The 13,394-nt window shown below is 44.1% G+C and overlaps 1 protein-coding gene across 1 annotated transcript in view; it reads left to right on the top strand.

Annotated features, from left to right (window-relative positions):
* The first annotated feature begins 3,538 nt into the window (after positions 1–3,538).
* TASOR2 (transcription activation suppressor family member 2) overlaps positions 3,539–13,394 on the top strand; it is a 28,274-nt gene continuing 18,418 nt past the window's right edge. Inside the window, exons 1-8 of the mRNA XM_063308927.1 lie at positions 3,539–3,665; positions 3,764–3,783; positions 3,906–4,005; positions 4,329–4,429; positions 5,924–6,024; positions 8,351–8,423; positions 8,531–8,605; positions 9,855–10,643. Of these exons, the coding sequence (XP_063164997.1) occupies positions 3,640–3,665; positions 3,764–3,783; positions 3,906–4,005; positions 4,329–4,429; positions 5,924–6,024; positions 8,351–8,423; positions 8,531–8,605; positions 9,855–10,643 (1,285 nt within the window). The 5' untranslated portion in view covers positions 3,539–3,639. The remainder of the gene's footprint in view (positions 3,666–3,763; positions 3,784–3,905; positions 4,006–4,328; positions 4,430–5,923; positions 6,025–8,350; positions 8,424–8,530; positions 8,606–9,854; positions 10,644–13,394) is intronic.

The following is a 13,394-nucleotide window of genomic DNA, read 5'->3' as shown; positions in this document are numbered from 1 at the left end:
TGAAATTCCAGTCCCAATTGTGGTCATTAAGTGAGGACTACCTGTACTTGTTTTCCTCCAAAGAGGATGTTTCCTGTTAGGAAATGACAAATGCAATTGCGTGACCCTGCTGCCAAAAGTGATCTGGTTTCAAAAGGGAGACGTGAGCTTGTACTTTAATACATAGTTATGAGCCTTCCGGGGAGTGGGGTGGAAAACCATCTTTTTCATGAAATTAGTTATAAATGGTTATTTACAACTTACCTGGGGCTCTAAAAGACGGTGCCTCAGTTTCTCCTTGGGCATCTTCCTGGGTACCTCTCCTTAGGGACATTGAAAGACCAGGGAAGTTGCTGTGGTCACCCCTCCAAATCCATACGCTGACCCTTCTCTGCTAATTTGGGGTATCTCCTTTGATAGTTATTTTATTTTATTAAATGCATAAGGCTCCTGACTCTATAATGAGCAGGTTTAATGGCCTTTGACTTGTAAAGAAAGGTGAGAAATAATCGTCGGCAGTACAGAGGGCCATGTTGCTAGTTGCAGATGGGGACCCTTCAGCCTAGTTTCTTTCTTTTTTCCTAATAACTTCTGTTGTTGTTTATTCGTCCATTCGCTTTCGACTCTTCGTGACTCCATGGACCAGCCCACGCCAGAGCTTCCTGTCGGTCGTCAACACCCCCAGCTCCCCCAGGGACGAGTCCGTCACCTCTAGAATATCATCCATCCATCTTGCCCTTGGTCGGCCCCTCCTCCTTTTGCCTTCCACTCTCCCTAGCATCAGCATCTTCTCCAGGGTGTCCTGTCTTCTCATTATGTGGCCAAAGTACTTCAGTTTTGCCTTGAATATCATTCCCTCCAGTGAGCAGTCTGGCTTGACTTTATTAAATTTTAAAACAGAGATAAAACCTAACAGAAACCAATAAAGAGAAAGAGAACAGAACTGCATAAAAAGAACGGAAACAGAAAAAGGAATAACTCCCCACTCCTTTTACAACAGATATAAGTAAAACTTACATTAAACTCTTCCTCTCAGGTTACAACATAACATCCATTTTTTCTATTGTCAACTAATACTGCTAATCTTCAAATCCGTACATCATAATTTCATTCTTTTCTGTTTCACACAAAAGGGGCTTCCCATTGCCATAAAATTAGTCCGTGTCTTTTCTCTAATCAGAGCTGTCCATTTCGCCCGCTCGGCCGACTTCATCAACTTTACCATCCATTCTTCCATTGTAGGTAATACCGCGTCTTTCCACCTTTGAGCATATAAAAGCCTCACTGTGGTTATCATATATAAAAGCAAAGTTCCATCGGACTTTTCCAATTGTTTGTCCATCAGTCCCAAGAGAAATGTCTCTGGTTCCAGTTGTATATTAATCTTTAAAATCTTCTGGATTAATATACGTAGTTCTTCAGCCTCGTTTCTCAAGCCTGCATTTCGCAACCATGCTGAGCCTCCGAGGGGCTAAGCTTCTTTATTGATACACTTATTTGAGACGATTTTAGGGCCACCTGACTCCCAAACTGACTCTGGGAGGCCTGCGGTGTTAAGAGAAAAATGGAAATGCAGCAGGATAAATAAAAATACAATAATACAATCTATTGTCTAAAAAAACAATAATGGGGATAAAAGGGGTGGCAAATCTGGACAGCTAACACCAAAATGTATGTAATGTATGTCAAGCATATCTAATGGCGGGGGGGGAAGGATGCTGGCTGGGGAATTCTGGGAGTTGAAGTCCATATGTTTTAAAGTTGTTGAGATTGAGAGACACTGAGATCGATGGTCCCTCGAATATTTAGTTTTATAGGTCATAACCAGCCCCTTAAATCACATCTGAATGCGGACTGGCATCCAGGGCAGCTCGGGGAGCAGAGGTGCCACCTGGGCAAACGGGAGCAAGCCCATCACTGCTCGCGCACTGCATTCTGGACCGGTTAAAGTTTCTGCATGGCCTTTAAGGGAGCCACATGCGGAGATGAGCCCACTCCTGTGTCGTTAGCCTCAGAGCGCCTTGGTGCAAAACGATGTGGACCTAACTGTGGATGGCATAATCATGGGTAACTATGTCATGTGCTTGCCCCAAGCCAGTGAGCCACTGTTGTGTCCCCTCCTCTTCTCGGTCTAAATGCAGGACAAGCTTCTTTCCTCCGCACAAGAGGAAGCGGGCGGCTACACCAAGGAAGAACTTTGCGCGCGTTTTTCTCCGGCTGAGCTGCGGAAGGGAGGTAAGGCATGCCCGCCTCCCTGGTTGAAAGGGGGCTCTTGTGCCCTGAAGCCTGTTTGGTTGGAGCTTAAATATGCCTGAATCCCATTTGCGGGCCAGTCCTTCAAAGTGACTCTGGGTAGCGTACAGATGAAAAACATTAAAAAGTTGAATCACCATCCAAAGTGTAAAAGATGAAAAGATGGGCTGAAAAGCAAAGAGCTCAGCCTCTCCCCACTATTTTGATCTCCCTGTTGTATGTTAAAATGGGGGAGCAGTTTGCGTTCCTGGAGCCTCATAGACTCCTAGGGTTGGAAGGGACCTGGGAGGTCCTCTAGTCCAACCCACCGCCTAAGCCTGAGGCAGGAATCCTCGCACCATCTCAGACCAATGGTGGGCCACTCTTCTTGAAAACCTCCAGCAATGGAGGACCCACCACTACAGGAGGCAAGCCGGTCCACTGCCTAATGGTTCTCACTATTCTGGGGCCTCCTGGGGTCCCAAACCCTCATTCATGCTGCCCCAAATTTCCACAGTAGTCTATCCCCAAATTGGCTTCACGATTCTAGCATTTTGCCACGGATAGGCAGAAAGCTAATAAAATCCACTCTAAAGAAGGTGAATGCACCATCTGTTCCCAGACCCCAAAGACCCCCCAACCCCACCCATTTGCAAGGAGGAGGGCCCACCCCCCCAACCATTGTGGCCTTCCATCCAGTGAGATATGGCTAACTCTGGCTTTAAAACTGGACGGGTGGTTGGGTGACAGAACTTGGTTACCACATTTGGGGGTGTTAATATGTTTTCTACTACAGATTAAGGTTACTATGGTAACTAATCATTTTGCCGGGGTGAAGAGGTTGAATTTAATTGTCCCCTTTCCACATGTTAATGGTTGCATTGCCTAAGGGAGGAACTTGCCTGAACTTGTTTTAGTTTCAGTTTCCCTTCTGTGTAGGCTTGCAGAGAATATGCAGCTGAGAGAAATCTCTCCTCTCAGCAAACAGCCTTTAAATTTGTTTGTTTTCTGTAAATAAAATTATTTTTATAGAAATGCCTGGTGTATGACTTTTCTGATCTCTCCTGGGCCAAAGGCTTTCCTAGCAATCTGCTAACAGGGGGGTCAACCTGGGATCCTGAATTGAGGGGCAAAGTGGTGCCTCCCCAAATACTGAGTTTTCAGCTCTTACGTTGTTCCTGAAGCTTCTCTGTCTTAAGGGGTGTGAACTCCTGCATTTGCATGAATTGAATATTGAAAATCATAATACTGACCGAAAGCACTTTGGGCTGGCTTGACCTCCTCTGAACAAAATCTTTCTGCTTTTTAATGTTTCCTCCCCAGCCCAGTGCCGTTTGGAGGAAGTCTACGGTAGTAGGTAGAATCGCTCGATGTCCATCGGACCAGCCCCTATGTAAAGCTCGCTCGGCTGGGTGGGGGCCTTGGAGAATGTTGCCGCTCAGCTGCAAAAACTTGTAAGTGCCTTGATAGCATTCAACAATTATTTAATTTATGGATTTCCCCCTCGTTTTAAAGCAACTTTTGTTTTTCTTCCCCTTTTTCACCTCTGCAGAGCTGAACATGAGATGAAAGGTAAAAAAAAAAATACATTCTTTTTTGTTTGTTTTGGTTTTTTTCTCCCCATTGTAATGGAATATATATTTATATAAATAGGAATAATTATCTGCCTGCACCTTTCTTTTTAAACTCTTTAGTGCTCTATCGGGCCTGGGAAGGACAGCTTTTCATCCAGAATCAGCGAGTGTGTGACATCGTCCTTCGGTCGCCCTTTCAGGCTTCGATTCCAGCTGAATTGTAAGTACGAGGGCTTTTTTGTCTCTTCCCCTGGATTTAAGGCCAAGCCAATAAAAAGGCATTAAAAACTAGCTCCCAATTGGTGCTGGGTAGAAAAGAAGGAAATAGATCTGCCAATAAAGTGAATGGGTTTATTTTCCGGTGTCAAAGCTGCAATTTTGTGAACCGGCAGCCGTTTGGCATTCCGTCCGGATCCCAAAGGTGAGAGAAACGGGGAATTGTTCTAGATTCCGGTTCTGGCGTTCCTCCAGCCTGGGGTCCTCCTCTTCTGAATGACCGAGAGACTCCTCTCCCAACCCGTCCGCGCTTTCCTTCTTTCGTAGGCCAGCCAAGCTGGAAATCAAATACGTTGTGGGGATCTCTGAATTGCGAGAAAAGTTGCCCGAAGCTGCATTTAAAAAAGCCAATTATGTGAATGACGAAGGTACCCTTTTAAATCGTGTGCTTCCTTGCGTTTCTGGGGCTCTGGATGGTCTGGTTTGTTTCTTGCTTTTCTTTCCAATCCAATGGGATGTTGGGGGAAAAAATGATTTGAATGGGTTCGTGACTCTGCGGGTCCATCTGCTCATCAGCGAGATACCTTTGCGGAAACAGAGCAGAAGGGGACCAAGTTTGGCAGCGGGGAGAAGCCAGCAAAAGAGAGATCTAGATTGAAAATGAGCTGGAGCTGGCTGGGGGCTGCAGAGAAAAATAATCCAGGGGAAAAAATCCAGGAAAAAAAATCCTACAGGGCGGGCAGGTGGTCGGGCAGCAGCTCAGAAGGCTGCCGACTCCTCTGTTCTGAGCCCACCTCTCTCCCAGTCATGTGACCCACAAGGGAGCCTATCAAGCCCTCTCCACGCTTCCTGTTGCACACCTGTGCATGAGCAGACAGCACAGCATGTTCCTACGTTGCACAGAAGGAAGTCCAGGTGTCTCCTGTAGCTGCTGTTGTCAGAGAGGTTGGAAAAAGTTCCAGGGACCATGCTCCACAGGCATGCCTTCTCTTGCTTTTTTTAATGAGGTCATTCTTCAGGTGTGGTTCTCCTCCTCCTCCTCCTTCCCCACTTTTTTATGTATAACTTAAGGCAGTGAACATACCTAATCCTCCTATTTTCTTCACAACTAGAACTCACCGTCTCTTGGTTTCTAGGCCAGCACCTTCCCCACTACACCAAACTGGCTCTCAGTTATTGAAATACTGGAATTTTTAATTTATAGGATGGGAGCGACCAAGTTCCTCCCCTCAGCACACTGAAGGGGAAACTTCCCAAGTGGGTAAATTCCTACCACCCCTGAAGACCTTTCCCACAGCAGTCCAGGGTTAGAGCTAACCACGTTTAGTTTATGGCAAATATCCTAGCTTTTTAACCAACCCGGAGAGGACTGGTTTGTGAAGCCTTCAGGGCCCAATTTCTCATAGCTGATTTGGGGGAGGGGAGGCCTTCTGGCCCATGGGACTAATCGAGCTGGTGAGGATGCTGTACAGGTAGGTCTCGATGTTGTTAATGAACCCCTCGAAATGGTCGCATTATTTGAATTCACGCCATTTGAAGTGATGTTTCTAAGGAAAATAGGGGAATTGGTTCCAGCTTTACAGACATCAGCAATTAAAATCTTTAAACATAAGTTCTTACGGGTTTATTTTTATTTGTTATTATTTACTCAATTTATTAGCCACCCATCTCACTTTTCCAAGTGACTCTAGGCAGTGTATAATAAGGTTAAAAACAATAAATACATTAAAAAGTGTAAGAAATATCGAAAACCAACTAGAACAGAGACTAATAGACAAAGGGACATTAGTATTTTTTCTTTTCTCAAGGTACTGGGCATTGCTTGATAATAGATTTGGTGATGATTATTTGGACTCTTAACATTGGCTTGTTTTTCGTGGTGCCTGGTTTTTTTTTTTTTAAGCGCTTGGTTTTCCCTGCAGTCTGCTGTCAGAAGCTGTGGTTCCATTTATATGAAGTGGAAATATTACATGAAAGTGAACTGAAAGATCAGCTAATTGGAAGCATGAAAGAAAAGAATCTGGTAAGCTCTTTTCAGTTGGGGAATTAATGATCTGCCTTTTGGATGTGTGGCTTTGCCTGTTCTCATCAACCAAGTATTCCTAGCAAATTAGCATTGAAAAATAAAATTATAAAGCCTCCCTTCTAGTGATTTACAAACACACCCATGTGGTTTTCTTGACGGCAATACAGAAGTGATTTGCCACTATCTTCTTTAAGGATTTTTAAAAAATTCAGTCTACTGTATAGTTCTGGGATCTCTTGGTGGTCTCCCATCCAAGTTTTAACCAGCTCTGACCTTGCTTAGATTCTTGAGATTGACTAGTTGATGCCAAATTAGTGGGTACATTATCTCGATGTTTAGCTTTTCAGTAGCCTTGAGATTTTGTGAGACGGATTAACATTTCTTGAAAGTGTATGGCTGCTGGCAGCTTACTGTGATAGTCAGGTATTTCACATATGGAGCAGATAATGAGAAAAATCATTTTAGTCATGCTTTAGCAGATCTCTACAAATGTATTGTTTCTTTTAAAGGCATATCTGCCTCCTTTTTTTTCTGCCTGGGGGCTGATAAAAAAAGAACCAGTGAAAGCTAGCATATACTGTATACATCCTAATCAATAAGTTATTTATTTATTTATTCAATTTATGTAGCCACCCATTTCAGACAAGTAACTCTGGGTGGCTAACAGTAATAAAGAACAGTCAAACAAAACAATGCAAAAAAATTAAATACAGCCAAGAGATCATTGAAATCCATCTGTGTTATTTTTTAAATTTATTTATTCAATATTGATTGAATTTGTTGATTTATTTATTCAACGCTATCAGCCAAACTATCTCCCCCCGCCCAGAAAAACTCAGCAGCAAGATGTGTTTTTAGCAGGTTGTGAACTTTTCATTCCAAGCCACAATTTAAAACTCGAAGTGCGGACAACCACCCGGAAGGGTACATAACGGGGGAGTTAGCAGCCAGAAAAATATGGCATTTATTTTACAAATGCCAGGTTTGTAAGTAAACATACTTAAAATAAAAACCCTTGCAAACAGTAATGAAAGACAGAGATTGAAACAGCCAGAAGGGAATTTTGAACTCGACAAATGACAGAGGAGACATACGTTTGCATTAATAGACTAGGTTGATTTGTGGTAGATGGATAAATAGTGAAAGTGTATGACTGTGTAAACTGTGGCTTCATAAAGGGTTGTATGTGATGACACCGTGCAGTGAAAATGTATAAACAGAATCAGGATGTTGCTGAAGTCCAACCTGAGTTGGACTTTAACATGCTTATCAGCGACCAGCTCCATGCAGAGGATGGTTCTCCTTTAAATTTTCCTCTGCGGTGTTTGCATGTACGGCTGGCACTCGGGTAATTTGCTTCTGGTCTGCTCAGAGCGAAAGTGAAAATGCCACGTTTGAAAGGGAAACTGAACTGCGCCAGGAAGGCCTTTCACTCCGAGCTCACTTGAAACAAGGAAGGAAGGGGAACAGCAGCTGGTTTGTGCCGAGAGTTGGGCTGTTTTGCGGGGCTAAGAGAAAGCAGCCCTTTGGGGTAGTTCTCAAGTCAAGTCTTACTTCCAGCATGCATGATGTGGCCTTAAGCCAAGCTCCTACTTCTTTGCAGTCCTCCTCACAGAAGTGTCCTCCTTTGCAAGGCTGTTGTGCAAGGGGCAGCTAGATAAAATATGTGAACCCTCAAAAGCATTCTACAAACTCCTATGCCAGTGTTTCTCAACCTTAGCAACTTTAAGATGGGTGGACTTCAACTCCCAGAATTCCCCAGCCAGCATGCTTTAAGATGTAGACTCCAACTCCCAGCATACTGGCTAGGGAATTCTGGGAGTTGAAGTCCACCCATCTTGGAGTTGCTAAAGGTGGAGAAATACTGTCTTAGCATATTGTGCAAATTATAGCTTAGCATACTGTGAAATTCAATATATTTTGGTAGACCTGTAAAAAACCAACTACTTTGGATATGCACGCTGGCAGCATTCACACATGATGCTAGGCCATCATTTAACCATGGTTTGTTGAACAAGCCATGGTAGTCACTTTTTTCCCATCGTGCAAAACCATAATGGGTAGTTGAACCCCAAACAAACCACTATAACCCACTATTATATGTAGAGGAAGTGGCCGTTAGGAAGGTGAAATGGAATTAATTTTTTTGATGGCTAAATTAAGCTATAGGGCTATTTTTTAAAAATGCCCCAGATTGGAATTGCATGAAAAGTGCACGAGATTTGGGGATCGAGCAGGAATCCCAGTCCGTTTTCTCAAGCCATCTTGTTCTCCTGATGGAGAAGGTGGGCTAATGGAAATTCATCTTCTCTCTCTGTTATAGGCACTCGTCAAACACTTAAATGACTGCGGCATTCTCCTCTTCCTCACCTCGTCCGTCTTGGTGAAAGAAAAAGGTAAGAAGGGAGGACAAGAGGCCTGCAGCCCCTTAAAACCCAGGTGGGCTTTGTCGGGAAGATTCAGGATCAGAAAGAGAAGCATTACGCCTGTTTTCTCTCTGCAGACTCGGATCCGAACAATTTGGCCTCTCTTCAAGCGTTGTTTTTATTTCCATCACCGGGGCCAAAACATTTAACAGGTAGAATTTGTTTGGCAAACGTTGGGGATCACTTCATCCTGTATCATTTTTGGACTACATTTTTTTTTCATATTTGGCTCAGTTCTTAATAGTTTTTAGGATGTTGTGATTTTATGCTAGCTGATCCAAACATGTTGAATTGGGGTGGGATATAAATTCTATAATACACGCCCAAGATGTAACGGAGAGGCTGTTCTGTAAGGGTGGAGGCCTCCTCCCTAATTATTAGAAATGGCAAAGAAAGGGCCTTCTGGTTGCTGGCCAGATCTAACCTGTGGAACTCCCTGCCTCAGGAAGAAAAATTAGCACCTTTCCTGGGAATCCTGGGCTGACTGGTCGGTTTTCCCTTTTTTATTATTTGCTTGGTGCCATTTCTGTTTTACTCTAACCAGTGTTTTTTCAAACTTGGCCACTTTAAGATGTGTGGACTTCAACTCCCAGGATTCCCCAGCCAGCATGAATTCTGGAAGTTGAAGTCTACATCTTAAAGCATGCTGGCTGGGGAATTCTGGGAGTTGAAGTCCACACATCTCAAAGTTGCTGGAGCTGAGGATCACCACTCTAAAACAATGTCATAGTTATATTGCTTTTAATTTTACTTGCTGCCCTGAGTGGGGAGGACCCAAGTAGAAAGGCAGGATACACAGTCTGTTTCTAAATGAACAAAAATCACCTTTCTCAACCTTTTGACCCCGGAGGAACCCTTGAAATATTTTCCAGGCAGGGAATCCCTGCACATTCAGGCTCAAATATCGGCCAGAAGTTAGAAAATTATTATATTCATTTCATGAATAGGCCTGTATATATGCATTAACAGTGTTCTTAAACTAAAAATAAAGAATGAAACTTACTTCTTTAATGTGAGGCTGCCCAAGTTTGAAATAATTTTTTAAATAAATTGTGATCTCCCAGGGAACCCCTAGGGACCCCTTGCGGAACCCTGGTTGAGAAACCCTGGAATAAAATAAAAGATAGATTGGAAAAAGCCACATCACTCTTTAATAGCATCGTAATGTTATTCCCTCAGAGATGTGCCATGTAGAGTGTGGTAACAAAAGAATACAAACTTCCTTTAGACCTGTCCCTTTGTGGGATTTTCTTCCCAAAATTAAATGGAAATCATGAATTGCATGCATGAACTACTCCAGCCATCTTCCTGAACATTTTAGAAGCGTGGCAGGTCTGGGAAGTTGTTTATTTTGTCGGAAGCGACCTAAATTGCGTGTGAATGGCTTTTCTTTTTAATTAGCAAGAGACTGGAAATGTGAAGAGGAGAGAAACGAGGCCCCCCAGCAGGTCCCCCTGGTCCTTCCCTTCCTTCGGCACGCGTTGGCAGAAGCAGCCAAACGTCCGGATCCAAAGCCAGCCGCTTCCAGTGCTTTGATAAAACTGCACATGCAGGAATTTGCAAAGCAGAGTTCGACGCCAAGCTCCGAAAATGCAGACAGCCCGGCCTTTGCTTCCAAGCCTTTGTCCGAGAGCCCCGAGTGGGACAGCTCGAACGAAAAATGCTCCCCGGCCTCCTTCTTGGACCTCCAGTTTTACCTCTCGGACCCTCAAAGTTACACCCTCGAGGTCTCGTTGGCCGTCACGTGTTTGAAGGGCAGCTCTCAGTTTCCCGGCGGCCGTGCAGCAGAAGCAGATTTAAATTCAGACCCTTTGCCCTCAGGTGGGCCAGACCAAGCGATTGGAACGGCCACGGCCCCCCTGGCCAGACATACGCCTGGCAGAGATGCAGCTCTGAACAGCAGCCCGGGAGGAGACCGGCCCTCGCAGTGGAGTAAGAGAAAATCCAGTCGGATCCTGGGGTCGAGCACGAAGAAGAAATGGTCTCCTCTGAAGGTCCATTGTATCATGGAGAGCAGCAAGAAGAAGGAGAAGGAGAAAAAGAAGAAGAAGAAGAAAAAGAAGAAGAAATCGCCCAAGCAGATGATGGATCTCAGCATCCCGTTCGCTAAAGACCCCAGATCCCCAGCAGATTCTAAGGAGCCCACCCTGAAATTAAAAAATCTTCAGAATCCACTGAGAAGGAAGAGGGGTGAGTGTCATCTTGTCCAATCACACGTGCAAAAGCTCCTCTTGTTTCTTATCTTTTACCACAGGAGAACCATGACTGAGGCCGATAAGGCATTCAGAAGCTCTGGGTGCGCACCGCGCTGAGTTGAGTTTAGGGGCTTAGTTCACACATCTCTAAGCTGTGGTGGGATTTCTGAGGTGATGGTACAAGATGTGAACCAAGCTTCTAGGGCTCAACAACAAATCGTGCTTAAGTATCCCAGCTTAATCATACGTGTACACGTGAGCAAAGTGCTGTCCTCCTGATTTCCTTAGCCACGTTTTGTTTATTATTTATTTATATTTTGAATTTCGTCACCACCCATCTCGCTCAAAGAGTGACTCTGGGCGGTTTACACTAACACTAAAATAAATACAGGTTAAAATACAGTAAAAACCAGTATAAATAACTATATAAATGCAAATACAAATATAAATATAAAATCCAAGATGGGGATGTTAAAAAGTTCTTAATTAAATTCATATAATTCAGTTTAGTTTTCTTTGTTATTTTTCCTGCCAGCAGCTGTGAAAAATAAGTGCAGCACAAAACCAGTTGGGAATGATTTGGGTTCTCAGTTTAAAGAAGCCAGGATACATGAAGTAATCACAAGCCAGAGTTTCAAATCATGGCTTGTTATCTACAGGTGAAATATGGTTTAGAGAGGTTCATCTCCAAATGGAATAGACATCATAGAGCAGTGTTCCTCAAACTTGACGACTTTCCGATGTGTGGACTTCAACTCCCAGAATTCCCCAGCCAGCCATGGAGAATTCTGGAGAGCTGAAGTCCCCACATCTTAAGCTTGCCAAATTTGAGAAACACTGCCATAGAGTGTGTGGTTTGAAAGCATCTTGCATTAACCACTGGGGGGTTGCGGGGCAGAATTTGGGATTCAAAGGCAAAGAGGTGTTTTGCGGTGGGGGGAGGGAGACGGCCATGGAGCCCCCTTTTGTAGCGCCCAAAATCTGCACCTGGATCCCAGGAAAAGATGCATTTGGTTGAATGCCTTGCAGACAGGAAGCTCTGAAGCACATTTGTCTACTCAGTCCACATTTCTGCACAGTGTTATTCCTGTGGGCAAATCCCTTTGCTGTACAAACATTTCCATCGCGTGTTCCTTGATTCCTGTTCCATGTTTTTCACGGGACAATCCCTTAAAATTCTTCGGATGTAGAATATGGCAGTCTTGTTCCTTCCTTCGTTTGTTCAACGGGGCCGGCCAGTTTGATCCGTAGGAATCCAAAGCATCCTTGGGTGCCTTTCAAGCCCCCGAGCAACCTTTTCCAGCCCCGTACCACTTGAGACCTCACCGTTGTCTGTAAAAAGCTCAGCTGAGGGATGAAAGGAGCTGCTGTTCACAGTTGGTGGAGGGAACAATATGCGGGGAAATTGGTCCTCTGCTCTCCCCAAGGTTGTGCGAAAGGCGTATTCGAGGTCACCCTTCTCCAATATGGGGCGTTCTAGACTCCGTTGCCCAGAATTGTGGGCTCAACCCCCCTGGGGCTCCTGGGGAGGGGGCACAGATTGGGGAAGGCTGTTTCACCCGTATTTGCAGAGCAGCTGTGATGTTAATAGGGGCTTTTCTCAGGTTAGACGAGTAGAAAGTAAGAAAGGGGAGCTTTTTCCAATATTGAGGCTCCCCCTTCAAATGCAGACACTTCCCTCTTAATAGTTCAGACACCAGACTAGTATTTGATGGCTGAAATGGTGCATTGTTTCTCAGCCTAAGGCTAGCCCCTCTATTCTGTTTAAATCAGAAGTGGGGAGTCTGGGGTTTCAGGGGTACACTCCCCCCCCCAGTCTTTTACAGAACCATCCCACCATCCCAACCAAATTTTGGCCAACGAACTGTATGTTTTGATGGCAATTTGAGGCAGAATACCCACCAAAACAGCTCCGTGGGCTCAGAAATAGGCTAGATTCACAAAGCACCGTTAACTGGATGGTGCTTGGTTAATCTTTCTGTGGTTTAGCATGCTGGGTGAAATCAGACCGCTGTGTTAAATCAAATCCGTAACATGGTTTAGCGTAATAGCCACATGAAAGGTTGTGGTATCTCAGGCAGAGGAGTTAGTTTGAGGGTTATTACTGTTTGCATGTATTAACTGAATACAATAAAAAAAAATAAAGAAATAGGCAGCTATAAAGGGAAAAAAAATAAGCTAAAAGAGAGAAGCCGGACTCAACAGGATATAAGCTTACAGTTCCTTACAAGTATATAAAAGTTTTATAGAAATGGTTGAATTAAAATGCTAGGCACATTTCATTATATTCATCCACAGCTGATTTACACTAGCAAGGAATTTGCTTTTCAGCTCGGGTGACCATTGAGTATCTGAAGCTATATTATTGCTATTATCAATAATAATTGATCAATTAATTATTAATTAAATGTGTACATTGGCCAATAGGTTTATCCTTCCAATGCTGAAGAATAAGTCATGGAGCTGTAAGTAGGGCACTCAGCCCAGGTGTCTGGGGGGGTCAAAAAAGGTCAGGATGGCAGCTGGGATCATACAACTTATGGTCGCCATCTTGACTTATTTGACACATGGCCCCAAGGACACCCCTGGACTTCACAATAGGTTTATAAAAAAAAAAAATCATTGCCCCCCAACTTTCCCTTCTCAGCAAACCAGGCAAACATTCTCCCTCCCCCCCGTATGGGTGTTTAGTCTTCCCCTTTTGCATCGTGGCCCCATCTGCTGAGTCTCTTCCCCTTCCCTCAGA

Source organism: Candoia aspera, chromosome 7 (genome assembly GCF_035149785.1).
Source record: "Candoia aspera isolate rCanAsp1 chromosome 7, rCanAsp1.hap2, whole genome shotgun sequence".
NCBI classification, from domain to species: Eukaryota; Metazoa; Chordata; class Lepidosauria; order Squamata; family Boidae; genus Candoia; species Candoia aspera.
This window is presented reverse-complemented; position numbering and strand designations above follow the sequence as displayed.